This window comes from Misgurnus anguillicaudatus, chromosome 9 (genome assembly GCF_027580225.2).
Source record: "Misgurnus anguillicaudatus chromosome 9, ASM2758022v2, whole genome shotgun sequence".
Lineage (NCBI taxonomy): Eukaryota > Metazoa > Chordata > Actinopteri > Cypriniformes > Cobitidae > Misgurnus > Misgurnus anguillicaudatus.
Genome location: NC_073345.2, coordinates 4,101,173 through 4,120,004, shown reverse-complemented (window position 1 = coordinate 4,120,004; position 18,832 = coordinate 4,101,173). Strand labels below are relative to the sequence as shown.

General features: G+C 39.4%; 1 protein-coding gene across 1 annotated transcript in view; it reads left to right on the top strand.

Moving 5' to 3' along the window:
• jakmip2 (janus kinase and microtubule interacting protein 2) overlaps positions 1 to 18,832 on the top strand; it is a 36,619-nt gene that overhangs the window by 2,992 nt on the left and 14,795 nt on the right. Inside the window, exons 2-12 of the mRNA XM_055179729.2 lie at positions 3,988 to 4,223; positions 6,167 to 6,664; positions 8,008 to 8,217; positions 8,840 to 8,938; positions 9,053 to 9,199; positions 9,489 to 9,629; positions 10,946 to 10,999; positions 12,616 to 12,738; positions 13,737 to 13,865; positions 16,802 to 16,885; positions 18,277 to 18,339. Of these exons, the coding sequence (XP_055035704.1) occupies positions 4,056 to 4,223; positions 6,167 to 6,664; positions 8,008 to 8,217; positions 8,840 to 8,938; positions 9,053 to 9,199; positions 9,489 to 9,629; positions 10,946 to 10,999; positions 12,616 to 12,738; positions 13,737 to 13,865; positions 16,802 to 16,885; positions 18,277 to 18,339 (1,716 nt within the window). The 5' untranslated portion in view covers positions 3,988 to 4,055. The remainder of the gene's footprint in view (positions 1 to 3,987; positions 4,224 to 6,166; positions 6,665 to 8,007; positions 8,218 to 8,839; positions 8,939 to 9,052; positions 9,200 to 9,488; positions 9,630 to 10,945; positions 11,000 to 12,615; positions 12,739 to 13,736; positions 13,866 to 16,801; positions 16,886 to 18,276; positions 18,340 to 18,832) is intronic.

Here is an 18,832-nt window from a genome sequence, read left to right as displayed (position 1 = left end):
TATGCATGCAGATTTTGGGATCAACAGAGCTTTTTAAGAAATGGGAAGTATCAATAATCTCTATAGCACAGGGGTCTCTTTTTGTGAGCAAGGGCTATAAAACAATCTGGAGGACTACTTTTTTGATATAGACACCATGTTGGAGACCACTGGTCTAGCATTTACAGCATAATTAAATATACTAACAACATCAGAATCCTCTTAAATCTTTTAAGGGGGGGTTGGACTTGTTTCCTCATGCTAAATATAGGCAAAGTGTCACACAAAGCAGTTGAACGTGTTACAGAGTATTTTTTGTGCCGAATGCACTTTCGTTTGCAGTTTTTTTTAATACGGGTCCAGCTGACATATTAGGGGTAAGCCATACATATCATTTATTTTTATGGGCACTTCCCCCGGAAAACCACGCCCACTCGTCAATCAGCGAGAGAGAACCGAGGATGCTAGAAGTCCCAGGCATCACTTGACTTTGTTTTATATCAAGACTTAATGGCACTAAAGAATTGTGTTTTTGGATGTAAGAAGTAGTAAGCCAGCATTATGGAAATGATGGATATAGTTTGTTTATCCGGGGTAGCAGTGGAGTTTTGCATGTGTGTTCGTTTAACGCTGGATTTCATTGAAAAGTCTCAACTGGGTAATGAGTTGCATGCGGTAAGTAAGGAAATCGGCGTGTAAGTGCATATATTATATAAACGACACAAACATGTAGTGAATCATAAGTTGTTTTGTATACAATGTTGCATGATTCGTGACTCACTCCTCCTGTAGCCCGTGATACCGCCTTCCTAATTTTTTTGTATGTAATCGTAAAGACTCGCCAAAGCTGATTTGTCTTTTATAAATCTGATTAAACTAAAGACTCTTTGGAGATATGAAGTATGTGGTACTACTCTATAGGTACTCCAGATTAACATCAGATATGCAGAAACAGCGTGTGTTATGGGAGCTTTAAAGGCTTTGATGAGAATGAAGATCAACTCTCTGATTCTCTTTATTACAGCTGCATGTTAGTGGATTGATGCCCAAATGTGGTCCCTGAAATTAATTGTGGATTCCCCTAAATAACACAACACTATCTTCACTAAATTGAAGTGTGTGTGTGTGTGTGTGTGTGTGTGTGTGTGTGTGTGTGTGTCTGTGTGTGCATGAGTGCGTGTGTGTCTTCTGACTAAAGAGATCAATTGATGGTCTGATGGTCTGTTTGTCAGATGGGCTCCAGTGATTTCCTCCAGCAGGTGGATTCACTGCTTACACATCATCAGGCTGTGTTGTCACAGGACTCCAGTAATTATTATCATTCACTGACGTTTCATTTTTGCATCGACACAACAGGTGTCAGCAAATATTTAAGTGTGTTTTTTTTTTGGGGGGGGGGGTGTTCATAAGCCTTCTTGAAGTGGGTTAATCAAAGTCCAACTTATTTGTGTGTGTTCAGGTGGCAATCTTGTACCAATCCTTGTAACACTCAGATTAAGGAAAAATAAGATTTTGCCAAGTTTTGTCCCAAAGAAAGCTTGTTGGTAAACTGCAAGGCATTTTCATGTCAATGATGCTAAACCTTTCCTTGCTTTGCCTGTGTAAGCGTTGTATTAATATAAATAACTCACTATATAAAAATGAAAACATGGCTGCGTCCAAAACCGCATACTGTATAGTAGGTACTGAATTAGATGAAGTACCTACTTACTTGGCGTTAAAACAGTAGGTACTGTATAGTATGAATCCTGGTAGTATGAATGAGATTCGGACGTACTACATCCACCATGTTGTTACATCACGTGACATACGTCGTCATCACGTCGTGTCATTTCAGCGCGAAAACAGCCGCGTGCCTCTTCTTCTTCGTTGGATAACTCCTCGTCCGGGGCATCATGGGATAGTGAAGCGTCCATCGTATGCACGCTGCAAAATCTAACCGGAAGTAGTAGGTCATCCGGGTACTTTTTGCATACTGTTTTTCGAATACTATGTATTCGGACATACTACTCGCCTCGCCTACTGCTTTTCGCGTACTATATAGTATGTAGTAGGCGGTTTCGGACGGTCGCCGTGATTCCACCAAGCAAGTTGTGATCCTGGATCAACATTTTTCGTTGATCCTGGATCAACGTTTTAATCAAAGATACCCAAACCTATCCTTAACTCAAACCCTAACCATTTTTGAACCCTCAAATTAGTGTGAAATAATAGTTTGAGGAGTATTTCTTAAAAGCCCCTATCCCAATTCTAAACCTAAATCTAACATCCACACTAATCCTAATCCTGCAATCTGATTGGTTAATGAAAATGTTGATCCAGGACCAACAATGGTGTTGATCCAGGATCACATCCCACTTGGCGAAATCACGTTCACCGTTTCGGTCGCAGCAATGTGCTTAAAGGGGTCTGTGATTGGATGACAGGTGTCAGTGATCATTCTCAAGTGTCGTGATCAGCACTGCTGCTGCTGTTGCTGCTTTTCGACTTTATGTGGTGCTACAAGAAATACCGCGAGAGCATTTCAATAGCAGTCTTCTCTGAATGATTTCTCAAATACCTCTTGTGGGATTTTCATGTCATCTGCTTCTTGGTTTTTGTGGCGCCACATGAAGTCAAACAACAAACAAGCCTGCTGTACTGGTTAGGAGGTCAAGTACGGGATAAATCAATTAAGCCTAAACTATACAGCAAAAAAAATGTTCAAATATAATTTTAAATAAATTAAAAAATAGACAAAAATGGCCAAAAAATATATGTGCGGAAATATATTTTGAAATATGTTTACAACAATGTATTTTTTACCAATATATTTTTGGGCCAATTTTTTAAATAGATGACAAAAGCCAGAATTAATGTAAATGACAAAAGCCAGAATTGATCTCAAGCTATTGTCAAATATTTTCAGGTTATTTGAATATTTTCATAGGTAGCATTAATATGATGAAGTGAAGGTCTAATGAAGAGCAGAAGCTAAAGATTTGTGTCTTGTGTATCCGACAATCCTGACATTCATGACTGAAGCTTTAACTGAAATCTCAGGTGGTTTCTCGCTTTAGTTTACTCTCTATAGGCCAAAAAAGAGAAATAAGTGAGAAATGACTTGTTTTATTATCATACTCATTACAGTTTTATCAGAGGCTTTGTGCATTTACATAACAGCAGAAGATGAGTTTACAGCATAATGTGATGCTGTCAGTGGATACTGTATGAGTTGACTCATAAACACCACAAATATTGTGTAAGTTAACTTTACTGTATACATTATGCTCCTTTGAATATCATTCTCTTCAAAATGAAATGCTAGGGAACAAAGACAATCTTGAATTAAACATGATAGCTTCTAAAGAATTTGTTGGATTATCGTTGGTTGACACTGTTTAGTCTTCAAGTAGCCTTGAAAAACCCAGACAGCTTCCGGCAAATGTAGATTTGCTCTGCAAGTAGTCTGGCAAAGAGGACATTCAAGCCCATTTCTAATGATGAGAAATCGTGGCACCAATCACAAACGTTGGGGCGGGCTTTACAAGATGACGACAGCGTAGCAACAGTGAAGCAGATTTTCTACGTTACAAAGATGGATGCCGCCGTGGAACATTACTCGTTCGAATCAGCTATCGTGTCTGTTTTTAGCGATTTAAATTTTCCTTTTCCTTAAAACCTGAGCACAGAACAACACTCGAAGCCTTTAAAAAAAAAAAAGATGTTATCGCTGTCTTACCGACTGGATCCGGCAAAAGTCTGATATAGCTCTGCATACGCCATCTCCTTTATCACTGTGATTGGTTTTAGGTCTACCCAATTGGACACAGAGGCATTTGAGAATTGAAAATCTGAGATTTATTAAGAAAATCATGAAATCTTTTTAGATATTTGAAATAGAGCCATATTAAAAAAGCAGAAAAAATGAAATGATGATGAAAGCAAATGTAAGTAAATGTGGGTTTACCTTCTGTCATTTTTAACTACTGTAAAGAGTAAATAATGGTGTTTCTGTTTTACCCCCAGATATTCTGACGTGAAGGATAATGAGGAAAAGACGGAACTGGAAGCATCAGTTAAACTGGAAGTGATGGATGTTTAAAGAGTGTTTGATGAACACTGAATCTGACCCAATGGCAAAGAAAGGTCGCGGCAAGGGCGAGAAGCCTGAAGCCCTCATCTCTGCCCTACAGGCGGCCAATGAGGATCTCAGGTCCAAACTCACTGATATTCAAATTGAACTGCATCAGGAAAAATGCAAGGTAGGCAAATTACAGCTTTATTTACAGTAGGTCCATTTACTTCCCTTCTTTTATAGGTTTTATTTCTCCTAAGCAAGTGAAAGATTGTCACTAATGTCACAGATCTTGCGTACTTTCTGCAGAATTTCACCTGATGGTCCATTGTAGACATGCTGGGGTTCGGTAATGTGGTACATCACGGTAGTGAAAATACAAGGTAGTTTTACTGCGGGGCACTTCAAATTACCGTCAAGAAGAATGTGCATTATCTTTTCCTTTGACCGGTTAAAATTCCCCTACGAGTATCCTGCGTCAAACGTGTCAAACACATGTGAGGTTTCATATAAACTAGTGAAGAACATTGGCTAGAGGAGGAGCACTGCTGACTATATTTCCCCTATCTAAATGGTTAAAGTCAGTGTTATATATACCTCATAGAAACAAATAGCTAAAACAAGATGCCAAAATAGCATGAGTTATGCAATTAGCATTACTTACTGTGCGTTCACACCAGACGCGGAAGAGGCGGCAAGCGCGAGTGATTTACATGCTAAGTCAATGCAAAGATGCGAATAGGCAAACACGAATAGCGCACCACAGGGTACCAATTCGCATCTTTGAATTGCTAATTGCATAACTGTTTTTTGAGTGGAAAAATCAGAACTTTGGCGGATTTTGGCGCCACATTTACCAATCAGGAGCTTGCTCTAGCAGTGACGTAATTAAAGGAAGCGAGCGGAGGCTGAAAAACAAAACAACAATTGAGGAAAATCATCATCGCTACACGAGACATCTTCGTACTTTTACAGGAATTAAAAGAACTTGTTTGTAAGAAAGTGAGTGAGGAGGTCGAACAATCTGGTCGAACAATTTGAGCTATATAAGCCCTCCCATGACGCAAATTTATAGTAATATCGAATGACTAGAATTTCTCGCGCGACTTACATGCGTGAATGAAGCGAGTAAACTCAAAATGTTCAAGCGTCCAACTATGTGGAATAGTGCGTTTTTGTCGGCTCTTCCACGTCTGGTGTGAACGCACAGTTACAATTGAAGAGTTAACTAGAGGTCCACTAGCTACATTAAAGTTTGCGTCTCGTAATTCACCAACTGAAATACAGTAATCCACTAATGGTATGTTGTGTCCTTTATAATGGCAGAACAATTATTTGATTTGAAGTTGAACACAATTGTATCTTGCCACACAGTGCTGTTTGTCCTTGAATAGAAACCATCACAGATCTTTTATTGGTTTTCATGATAATACCATTGGGAACAATTAGCTTTTACCATTAAAACCATTACAAAATTTATTTTTGAAGTGTGTTTTAGGACATATTCCAGTAGGATTTAATGGTCCCAACAATATAACCCAATACATACCAGTAGAGACCCACAGAAACCATTATATTGCAACTAATAAAATTCCAATACAATTTTCTATAGTTTTTTTACCATGGTCTATTATGTTATATTAGCATTCTACTGCTTGCTATTTAGTAAATAATTGACTTGACCGCATATTAGTTACCTTTTATTCACCCATCCTCCCTTACGAATGTGCCTGTCACAAATATGCTGTAAGACTGTGGGAAACACTTACAGGATCACCATGGACAAGTTCTATAGACATACAAATGACTGTATATCATTTGGTATTTTGGGTTGCACAGTGGCTCAGTAGTCCCTGGTTTAAGCCTTGGCATGCAGATTAGGTGAATTGCAGATGCCAAATTGTCCTTTTCCGCCTTGGGGAACTAAACAATGTTTATGCCATCATGATGGTAATATTTTGTGTAGCTCACAATGCTATCTGAACTTTTCCAGAAATGTTGGGTAGTGTTAGATATTTGTGGCTTACGAATCCTAAATTATTAAACCTGTCATTCTTTCCTGAATGTGACATTTACTACCAGAAGTGCAATCGTCCACAGGCAGAGCTATTCATAAATTTGTTTTTGCAGGTGACCAAGCTGGAGCGAGAGAAGGTCCAGGAGGGCAAGCGAATTCGCGAGCAGGAGCAGCACAGGCACACGGTGGCGTTGACGGAGCAGCGAGCGCGCTGGCACGAAGAGAAGCTAAAGGAGCTCGCCGCTCTACGGGAGTCGCTAACACGACAGCATGAACAGGAACTTGCTCGCACGGCTAAAATCAAAGAAGGCGAGATCCAGCGTCTTCGGACCGCACTTAACGCGCTGCGGGACGGCAGCGGGGAGAAAGTACGTACGGCGCTAACGTTGGAGGCCCGAGAGGAGGCCCGCCGTTTTTTTGACCAGGAGCGCGTGAAACTGCTGCAGGAAATAGCAGAACTAAAGTCCACGAAACGTCAAACAGATGAGGCGCTTAACACCATGATCATAGCTGACAAGATGAAGGCTGGTGACTTGCGTACAGAGCACCAAGCGCATCAAGAACAAATAACCAAGATTAAGTGGGACTGTGAGCGAGACATTCGACGATTGGTAAGTTTATACGTTTCATACTCTAGAAACACAGCGTTATATCCACAAAAACAAGACTCTGGGCAACAGGTAAATTCATGTTTTTGTCAAGTTCCCATTTAAATTGGTATAGCTAATAACTTGGATAGGTTAGTTTATTAACTGTAGTGTCATCCTGACAGATTTGTCCATGTGGTAGAAAAGTCGTCGAATCTCAGAGATAGCTCTTTACAATTAAATTGTCATACATCAAATGTGCTTATATATCTCATTTGTTTAGTTGTTACAGTTTTAGGACTGTAAGTGTTTGACATTTATACATTATTAACTCTTGGTCATCTGAACAGAAGAAAACAGTGACCTCACACATTTGAAGCAGCCATTCATTTCCTTCACTGACATTTCCAAAAGTTTTTCAATAAAGAGTTTCGAACCTTGACCCAAAGCAACCAGCTCACAAAATCTTGACATTTGATTCAAAGCAGAAAAGTCATTCAAAAGCGGCAAAAAGACACAGATACATGCTTGGGTACTTGTATGTGAGAATGAACTACAATCCCAGTATTGCAAATATATATATACAGTACTGTGCAAAAGTCTCAGGCCACCATGCTACCATTAGATTTGTTGTTTTTGCAATTTTATAGTGATCATGTATAATTATTTCTCAGTCTATTTATTAGAATACAACCAGAAAATACAGGAAATGTGTATGTAGTATTAGTGTCAAGTATTTAGGGTAAACTCCCCTTACACTAGAGCAATAGCAGGCAGCTGCAGGATCTCTTAAACCTAAATAAAATTAAATCCTAATTTCTAATTCTAATTGAATGACTTCAGGACTTCAGTATCCTCAAAAAAGCTCAAGATGTGTTTCGTGCCAAGAGAGGTCACACTAAATACCTGCCTGAAGAAGACATTTAGTTCTGAAAATTGCTTTGTTTTTAATTTTGTGTAACAAACTAATCTAATAAAAGTGTATAGAGATTCAGTTAATCTCTCTTCAGGATTATGGGGACTCTTCATCAGGATTCCAGCTATTGAACCGATTGTTTGTACAATAAAGTTTACACAGATGTGGATATAATAATAAAATCCATTAACATACAATCACTGAGTACATGGTAGATGCTTCTGTATAGCTCAGTGTTAGTGCATTGCATTAGCAGTGTGAAGGGTCAAGTGTTTGCCAAATGCATAAATGTAAATGTTGTAGGTAAACTGATGCTTTTCGAACTTCACTGTTTGACTCTTTGTGATTATGGATCAAATATGAATTTTTACTTTTAAATGTGAAGGTTTAGTCCTTCAGAATGTGTTTTATACTGTAGTCATAAAGCTTGTTTGTTTGTTAAACTGTGCAGGTGGATGAGATCAAAGCAAAGGACAAAACAATCTTTTCATTGGAAAAGGAGCTGGAAACAGCGACAGGTTTCGTTCAGAGGTTACAGCTGCAGAAAGACGCATTGGACGAGCAGTTGTTTCTGGTTAAAGAGGCAGAGTGCAACCTGGGAAGCCCAAAAAGAGAAATCCCCGGACGAGCTGGAGATGGAGCTGAGCAATGTGGGAGTCCGGTAAAGAAATTGTATTTGCTTTAAATGTGATGTCATTTCAACTAAAACAGGAGGTCAGTATAAAAAGACCCCCCCTTTAAAAAAAAAAAACTGGTGCGTTTCATTTTTGGCACAATAATTTGACAACTTTATCACCACAGTAGTATAAAAATAAAGTCTAATTAGAGTTCTGATTTAGATCTAATATGAAACTGTTATTACAGAATAAACAATGATAAGATTGAATTTTAAAACCAGGCAGCTTTTTCACAAGATGTGAAATTACCCGTTATGTTTTACATGTGCGTGTAGGGTGCATGCTCTAGGCCATTTAGTACAATTTATATCAGCAGTGAAGCGTACCACAGTCCACACAAATATTTATAGTCAAACTGGTAATGCAGATGATAATCGATCCTTCACTATACACCATAGCAAACTTGAATTTTTAACCATTGTTCATTTTCACATTCCTAAAAGCAGGTTGAGTTGATCAGACTATAATTAACCAATCACATAATTTGTGTTATAAACTAAAGCAGTAATGTAGAGAGCTGAATGGTGCTGTGTTGGTCCTGGGAAATTTCGTAGTTGTGGTTGTTGCAGTATGTGAGCAGGTGTATCTGCTCTGTGTGTTTCTCAGGACATGAGGAGAAACCAGAGACGCCTCGCTGACCTGAAGTCCAACATTCGCAAACTAGAGGACCGCAATACAATCTTAGTGGATGAAAGAAATGAGCTGGTGCGTTTATACATCTGTAAATATGCTGTGAATTATTGAAAAAATTGTTCCAACATTGCTTTATGAGAAACCTTAAGTCATAAGTAATCACTTCTGATTGTCATGTGCTTTCAGCTGAAGCGGGTTCGAGAAGCGGAGAAACAGTGCAAACCACTACTGGACAAGAACAAAATATTGAGCAGGAAAAATGATGACCTGAGCCAATCAATCCAGAGGCTGGAGGACAAACTCAAGTCTTTAACCAAAGAGAATAATGAAATGGTATCATATTATCACTGTTACTCAAAAGGCATTTCTACATTTAGTAGACACTTTTAACCAAAGCACATTTTATTTTGACCCATGACTTATATGTCCTATATAGGTATATCAGGGCACATTGGTGTCTACTTACTACAGTATGTGGACAAATGCATTTCTTGTATAAACATTTTCACAACAAAACACACTTGAACCAAAACTCGTTGAATTTACAAGATTGACGGGAAATACAGAGTTTAACCAGACAGAACAAAGTCCTACATCATTGTGGTTGTTGTGCTTTATTCAGAAGGAGAAGATTGGTTTCCATCCTCCCCTGAAGAAGTTGAAGTCTCTGAATGATCTGGATCAGGCCACTGATGATCAAGAGATCGAGTTCCTGAAGCTACAGGTTCTGGAGCAACAGAGCATGATTGATGAGCTGACACGGGTGAGTACTTCCTGTTAATGAGTAATAATTACTTCCTGTCAATCAATTAATACTTTAGCCGTTTCCTATTCTAAAAACGCAAAGAACAGACTTGTGTTCTCGTGGAGAATGGTCTTGCCCAGCAACCTTAGATGAATGAACTCAGAAAGACGTAAGGACAGACAACGCACCTTTGAAAGAATAGGCTTTATGCCCAGCTGCACTACTTCCTGAACTTCAGCCAGCTCCTTGTTTCCTGTCTGCCATTATTGGACAAACTGATTAATCCAGGTGTGCCTGACCTCATTAGTCACAAACAAACTGATTAATCCAGCCCTGAGTTCCAGTTTGTTTTTTATGACCTTCCCTCGCTAACTTTCCTCAGTCCCGTTCACTCGGATGTACGTCATTGCTTACGTTGTACGAGTGCCACTACTGCTGAAACACTTGAAGTAGGTTCAAATGGATCACCCCAAGCCCTTGATTACATGGAAAGTGGAGACCGCCCCCTCCATTATTTTAACTGTGCAAAGCGCGAGTTGCTGAAGTGACGTCACAATCGTGCTGCATTGTGGGATATGAAGCTGCATGAAGTGTACATATGAAGCAGACTCGCTCCCGCGGTCAAAATCGAGGGAGCGAGGGTCTGTCCATACAAACTTCCCTCGTCCACTTGACGAAGTGGAACGCACTTCAAAATGGCTTCAAAGTGTTTAGGGAAGTCCGCGAGTGTGTGTCTAAAACTGGAGTGGAACGCACCCCAGGTGTGCCTGACCTCAGTAGTCACAACAACAATAATCAGACACACCTGGATTAATCAGTTTGTCCAATAATGGCAGACAGGAAACAAGGAGCTGGCTGAAGTTCAGGAAGTAGTGCAGCTGGGCATAAAGCCTATTGAGATGTGCTGTGATCTTTCTGTTGGTTACTTGACCTTCTCAGCATGTTTTAACTAAATTCAACATCCCAACATTCATAACATGATAAACATATTATTATTTAAATTTTTTATCAACATTGTTTTATTGTATGTTATTGCTGCATTCATTTTTAAATGCATAAATGAAAATAAAATGTAGCCATATAATGTTGCAAAAACAGTGTTTTTCAAGTACTGTGATTTTATGTCCTGCCATAAGCTCCATAGCTAACTCTGGCATAACACTCGTGATGCGCATAATCACTGGTAAATAAATAATATATATTAATACAATTTATTTTTTAGGGAGTAATATAATATTCCACCACTTTACTTTTAAACTAACACTGCACATGACAGTAGTTAGCGCTGAACAATGATTTAGTGAATGAATTTTTTTCTGTCTCTTGTGTTTCAGGATAGAGAAAAACTCTTGAGAAAGAAGCGGCATAAACGCAGCAGACCAATAAAGGTGTGTTGACTGCTGTGTGTTCCTCTTAAAAATGTGTGCATGCTCATTTATGGCACTTTTCTACTGCATAGTACCTCACAGTTTGGTTTGGTTTTGATTAGGTTGGGTCAGCTCACCTCACTTTGGCTTGGTTAGCTTTTCCATCGAGTTTAGTATCACTTCGGAGTTGGAGGGATTATAGGCGTGTCATTATATTTGCGCTGCCTACTGCTGTGACATCATACAAGTGAGAGCGTTGTTGTACATTCCCATACATTTATTGATTTATCAGTCCGCCACAAATTAAAATTGACCACCACAAATACAGTAGATGTTTGCACATCGCGTTTATCGCGTTGTCTCACATGAATGTTTCTGTACAAACACCCGTTGCGTCAGTCGATGCGCTCTACTGAGCCTCATTTAAAGAGTAACTAAACCCTAAACCAACTTGTTTTAGTTACTGATCTGTAAGAATGATGCTTTATTAGTGCTGTTCATTGATTTTAGTAAGTTTTTTGTCATTTGGATATAAAGTGTTTCAATACTACAATATATGGTGTAAAAACGTCTGAGTTCTGCCCTCTTCAGGTGGAACAGTGGCTACTGCAGTTGAATTTTTCTATTGGATGTTGGGTCCAAAAAGTAACTCGTGACGTAAGCAGGTTCAAGCTCACCACGCCCTTGTTACGATCTCACCACACACTTGGTACGAGCTTAGTTCCTCCCCTCTATCTCTGTTGGGATCTGCCCACTTTTCTTGCATTTTTCAAATATTGTCAGTGGATGGAGTCAGGCTCTGACCAGGGGTTTAGTTACGCTTTAAGTTGTATTTAAGCATATATGCGGACGTGCGCTTCGCGAATGTCCCGCTACAAACTGCAAGTCTGGAAAAAAATTGTATGGTGTTCCTGATTCTCAACCTGTGGATGTTTTTCATCACTAAAAGGGAGTTTGGGAATTTTACAGCAAAGCACAGATGACAACATGTTTACTCTAAAGTTAGCACTAAAGGTAAAGCTAATCTTTTACATGTGATGATGCTGGTAGGGACGATTCTCTCAGAGCAATCAGTGATCTACAGTGTTTTCGCGTCACGTTTTGATATCAACTCGGCTTGCATGGAACCCCAACCGAGGTGGTACTAAAAAGTAGCGGATACTACGTACTGCACCCAGTGGAAAAGCCCCCAAAGCAAACCGTGGGGTACTATGCAATGGAAAAGCGCCATTTCTTTCATACATGCCATTTCTTTTTACTGTGGAGAACTGGTGAAGTGCTGCAAAAATAATGATAATCTCTTTATTCTAAAGCTACTGTAGTTTGACTAGAAAGGAAAGAAAAAATAAGAGATTTAACATCACACAAGCAGTCAGATGGTTAATGCACAAGTCCTATGGATTTTGAGCTGTTTTTAGTGCTCCACAGCCATGATTTAAACATAGTTTAAACTGTCACTGGATGGAAAGAAGCTGTCTGTACATTTCTTAAATGTATGATTTTGTCTTCCATGGTAGAAAAACACTAACTCACGAATGGTCAGCAAATAATTAGTTAGTTTGGGGCTCTATTCCTTAACTGCATAAACATAATAAAGTTAATTTTACCTAGAGATGTTCTTGTCATCCTATATGCAGAGGCACATAGTTGTAGATACTTTCTATGGGTACGATGAAGAGTCAATGGATTCAGAGACTTCTTCTGTGGCATCTCTGCGCATGGATCGAACCCCAGCTACACCAGATGAAGATTTAGATGAGGTGAGCTTCAGATACATCCACTGATCTATATAAATGACTGGATTGCGCATAGAACGCTTAACGTAACAGCGTGAGGTGAAGCCAGCGCAGAGTTGGAGCCGCCATCTTGGTATACCCGACCGGCAGACGGCATCATTGACTTCCATTCAAAATCATGTTTTAAATTCACCCGCTTTACAGCGTATCAGTCACGCAAGATTATTTTTAGGATATCTTTACGTAAATTAACTGTTAATTTTGGTGTTATTTGCAATGTTTATGCTTTAATCGGGCAGTAAAATGGATTTATAAAAAACCTTTAAGGTGAGTGTGTCTGCTGCGTTCTGTTAATGACACGGGTATAAATAAAGTTTTTTTTTGACATTCAGCTACACGGTCAGCGTTATTTCTCTAAATAAGTTTAGGTAACTTGTAAGTTTAGATAACATAAAACCAACAAATTATTGCATACACATACGGTACAAAGTATGATTATTTTTTTAGATTTCAGAATGAGCACGTTTGTCATTAATATTAAATATGTTGCGGTCTGTCTGCTGATCTGATACTGTAATGAAGATGAATGTATAATAACTGATTAAAAACTAAAATGTACAACTTTCAGTAAATAGTTATGTACATGCTTAGGACGTTTGTGTTGTAATAATGTACAGGGTAACTTCAGATATAAAAACGAAGACTAGTAAAGTGATGTTTTATCATTAAAATCTGATCACGTCCATTGATTTAATAGAGTGTTTGGGTATACCAACATGGCGGCACGGTGGCTTCACAGTTGTGACGTCATGTGCAATCCAGTCATTTATATACCGTAGATCAGTGGATACATCTCATGAGCGATGATGATAAGAAACATTAGATTGGTTTGTTCCTTTGGGATAACTAAATGTATGTTTCTGCGATTCTGTGATTTTGAAATATACTTTATTGTCCCTAGTAGGGAAATGTATTCTCTCTAGTGAGTTTTGTGTTGATAATCTTCATGTGTCTTTCTGCAGGGAATGGCGGCTGAGGAGTCAGAGTTACGCTTTAAGCAGCTGACTCGGGAATATCAGGCTCTTCAAAGAGCTTACGCTATTCTGCAGGAACAAAAAGGGGGCGTACTGGATGCTGAAATGGAGGCTAAGGTTTGAAAAAACTTGTAAAATGCTACATGCTGCCTAGGCCATATTAATTTTGTACCTTTATTTAAACAAAACCACTGGACTATATCGGCTGCTAAGAAACAACATTTACACAAATACTAGTTCAAAAACAAACATAAAAATACAACATTAAGTACATTAATGTTCAATGATTCATCCTTCACTTTTCAAATAATAGTAACCGAGGCATTCCCTTTCTGTCACTCACATATACGGCGAAATGTTCCCTATTTTGTAACGAAGCTTGAACTTGGTTACAAGTTAAAGCGAAGCAGACAAGCAAAGCATGCCTCGTAATGAATGCTAGACCCCTTTGTAACCTTTCATTCAGGAAAAGTGAGGCGCACCCTAACTGTGCTGTACCCTCACGAAGAAAGGTTAGAGCCATGCCTTTTCCTAATTTGGTGTTATATCCTGCCTCCTACCTTCGATAGGAGATACTGGACTATCTAGACCACAATCCACCAATGACAGGAAAATAATGGAAATGCAGCAGGTGTAAACCAAACCTGGACACATGAGAGAGCCTATCATAGAGAGGGAACCCAGTTGCAGAGAGAACGGAGCTAGCTCCATCAAGGGGATGAAACTGAGTTTGCCCACAAGGAAACTAACACGGTGGAAAAATGACATATAGTATTACCCGTAAAATAACACGTATGAGCACAAGCACACAGGTTTACCCTTAACAGGAATGCACACGAAAACAAGGTCTAATGTTGAGACTCTTCCACTGAGTTAGATGCTGATGGTGCCAGGCTCCCCATGCCACGACGAGTGAGGTCTGACATGCGATGTGACCTTAAATCCCCTTGGTGGTTTATATAAGCCACTGTCGCCATGTTGTCTGTTGGACTAACACTGACTTGCCCTGGATTACTGATTGAAACTAAGGATGTCCCGATCTGATCACGTGATCGGAAATCGGGCCCGATCACGTGGTTTCAGACCCGATCGGAATCGTACGTTACCTCCCGATCAGGACTCGGATACATATGCAGTGTTTAGATTGGGCCAGGGCCGTCCGGGGCTAAGCCCCGGGCACATAGGCTGAAGGTCTCGCTATGCTCCACGCCAGTGTATGTATTCTTATAACTTCCTTCAAAGTTTGATCAATTGTGCATAATGACATGTGCAACAAATGCATATAGGGTGTCAGACTCATAGATTTGCATAATTTAAGTTCAGGTTTTAAAGTTTGGGCGAACATGTTGCACAGCTTTAAAACTGAAACTTATAAAATCCTATCAGAGGTCCAAAATGTCATTGAAACAGACGAGTGGCTTTGCTGTCATCAGGATTAAACATGTAACCCCTCGAACTCCCCCTCCCAAAAGATTTTTTAATGTATTATAGAAGTATCGGATCGGGACTCAGTATCGGTAGATACTCCAAATCAAATGACTTGGACTCGATGGCAAAAAACCTGATCGGGACATCCCTAGTTGAAACCTCCTTATGGCAAGAAACACAGCTAGCAACTCAAGGCAATTGATATGCCACTGCAGGCAGAGACCTGTACAGGGCCCCAATACTGCATACTCATTGCAGATGATAAAGCCTGTGGTAAAGGCATCTGTTTTTATCACAACATACCTTGTGACTTGTTTTACAAAAACAGGTCAGACCACGGGCTGAAAGTATTCCACATTCCATGAGTAGGGTAGAATAAGCCAGTCACAAGATAGGTGGGGATACAAAAGCCCTGTTCCTTCAAAGGGGGTAGTGCCGCCTCCGTGATCTTTGTAAAAGCAAAGGGGAGGAACTTGAACAGGTACACTTGACCCTCAGAAGCAAGCCAGAGTCTGTGTCAAGGGAGGATTAATACATGAGGATGCGCAAACTTCAGGTTAATTGTTGCAGGCCAGTTCTAATAAAGCAGATCCAGGATCGGTCGCAGCCAGCCTCCTTTTTTTGGGCACAGTAAAACAGGGTCTGTGTTCATTTCGGCACACAGAATGAACTCTTAACGCCCACAATGAAACTTTCCGGGCGCCAGATAAACTCACACAGCCGAGGTGAATCATCCTCATTATTCCACCACAATGGGTTGCAGAGTATAGACTACGCTTCAAGAAACTGGATGTTTTTTATAACCATCAATAACTACTGGGCGAAGTCCTTAAACTCGACCATACAATCCACCATTGGAGATAGGAACATCGAGACAACAAACTCTGTCAGTGTCCTTAATGTGTAGGACTCGGAGTCCTTCAGGACTGAATTTATATAGTTTGTCAAAAATGAAACCTCTGTCATTTTCATCACTACCTTATCATGTTACATCAAACACAGAGTAAATTTAAGGGGTTTGACTTGATATACATCTAAAATTATTATATTGGCTCTCTTGAGGCTAGGTGTTATGACGGTAAATTCCAATACCGTCAACGGTATATTGAAATAAAATGTCAGACTTAACAGTTTTTTTATTCTTTGCATACCGTGGAATGTAAATAAGAGGGCGTAGCTAACTCTGCACTCCCGCATGTTAGACTGAGTGTGACGTAAAACGTACAATGAACGAGTAATTCCAATTTCCGTCAGTTCATAAGAAGCACCAGTGAATCCACAGCGGTTCTCTCTCTACCTCTCTTTCTCTTTCTCCGTGCTTGTGCAGAGGTCTCTAGAGGCGCACGCAAGGAGCTGCGTTGGAAAATAAAGTTCTGCAACTGTCGATACACAGCATAAAAATACAATAAATCCACAAAAGTCCACACATAATACCTTTAACAAAGCTGATTGATTGCAAACCTCATGCTACAATCAATCATGCAATCATGCACTCTTTCATGCACATACACAGTACAGCTGAGCTGAGTTATCTTAAAGAGTGAAACTGTACTAAACCCAGTCACATCTTTACAGCATGTATGTTTCTGAACATGTTTACTATGTGTTTTGTCACTTTACTGTAGGCCCATGAGCAGCTCCAAGCAGATGTTCAGAGGTATAAGGCTAAAATTGAGGATTTGGAAAAAGAGCTTGCCGTAAAAGGACAGGTAAAAGATTATTATTAACAAATCACAGTAGTACACATTTCAAGTTGATATATATTGGCAGAAATAAATGTGCTTTTAGGGAAGCAATAAGTGTAAGGGCTCTATCTTACACCCGGTGCAATGCAGCGCAATGCGCGACGCAAGTGTCATTTGCTATTTTCCACCCTGCGCAATTATAATTTTCACGTTTAGCGCCGCGTTGTTTAAATAGCAAATGCATTTGCGCCCCATTTTGCGCCCATGGGCGTTCTGGTCTGAAAACGAGGTGTGTTCAGGCGCATTGTTGGCGCGTTGCTATGTTGAGGCAACTAAAATAGACTACATCATTGACCAACAAAAACCTGCTCTAAAGTCAATGGCACAATATATTTTTTTGTTATTTCAAGAGCGCATTAGTAATATGCGCCTAAACGGTACGACAACGCGGGTTTGCTTAACACATACATGAATGCGCAGCAGCACAAAAACGCTTTTAAATATGAAAGATTAAAGGATTGAATGTAAAAGATTATTATTGAGTCTCTTGGACATAAATGAGGAATAATTATGAAGGCACAAAGAGCTGCTTCACCTGCAGCCTGGTAAGTAAATAAATGCTTTGCTTTAAACAAATGCATCTGTTTTTAAATGTTTTTTTAAATGCTACCTCACGGATTTATTGTATATGATGACTCTGTACCTGTGGATATGGCGAGATGAGAAACATTTTTAAGTAATGCTTAAAAAAACTCGTGACGCTGTCCAAGTGCTGAACCTTGCGGAGAGCCGTTTGTAAATTCTTTATCTCCTGTTTGTTACAAATAAAGTATTTTAGAGTACAAACCTTATCTTACACACTTGTAAATTATTTTTTGATGATATTGGAGAGCCATACATTTAAAGCAACTATAAGCCTGCATTTTTACTTCCATGACTAAAAGAAAACGGGTTTTAAAGGTTTTAATCCAAAAAATAAAATTTCAATACAAGTTAAAACAACACAATTATTTAACATTAAGCTTAAACTGGGAATCTTCTTCCTCCGCTTAGTTTTCAGTTTAAAAAGTCCGTCATCTAAATAGGGATTAGACATAGCGCCAGCGCAACAGGCTTTTAAAGGGGATGAGAGCTGAGACTCTCATTGGTTTATTGCACGTTATGCCCGAAATACTCCCATTTCTCATTAAAAAAATTGTACTAACCCTTTTCGACCATGCGCTCGGCGCACAAACCATTTTTCCCGTCGTTAAATTAGCAAAAGTGGATTCGGACACGCCCATTTAGATGTTGCGCTATGCGCTTTAGACAATGTGCTTAGATCATTAAAATAGGGCCCTAAGATTTATATTATGTAAGCTTCATTAAGTCTGGAACGGCTAGTATAGCTAATGTTATTTTTTTCCCTCTCGCAGGACTCCAAATGGGTGGAAGAGAAGCAGCTGTTTCTCAGACGCAACCAGGAGCTTCTGGACAAGGTGTGTGTCCCAACACTCAGTAGGTCTCAGGGCTGTAAACAAGATTTACAGAAGGTGGCAAATATCAACAGACAGCTAAGATCAGATCCTGAAGGAATGGTATCTTCCATGTGATAATGATCCTTGGCAGGCTGACAATGTTTTTGTTCATGTTGTCAGTTGTGTTTTTGGAGCAAAAACATTGTTACATTGTTTTAGTTTATAGTTTTTGTCCACTAAATATCTACAGTTTTTAGTTGTTTTTTTGGTTGTCCAGACTTGTGTCAGAGCTAAGGCTAATGCTGATTGACTGTGAAATAACAAATCTAGATGTGCTGGGTTCAAGCCAGATATGGCCCAGACTCAGTTGCTAATTGGGGTTTAGTTAAACTGAAATTTAGTTAAAGCATATTTGAACATGCAGTAAAGACAAAAAATGTAACCGTTGTGATTTTAACATGTCTTTATTTATAAATCACGAGCTTTTTTTTAAGTAGTTACTAGTCACAATAAA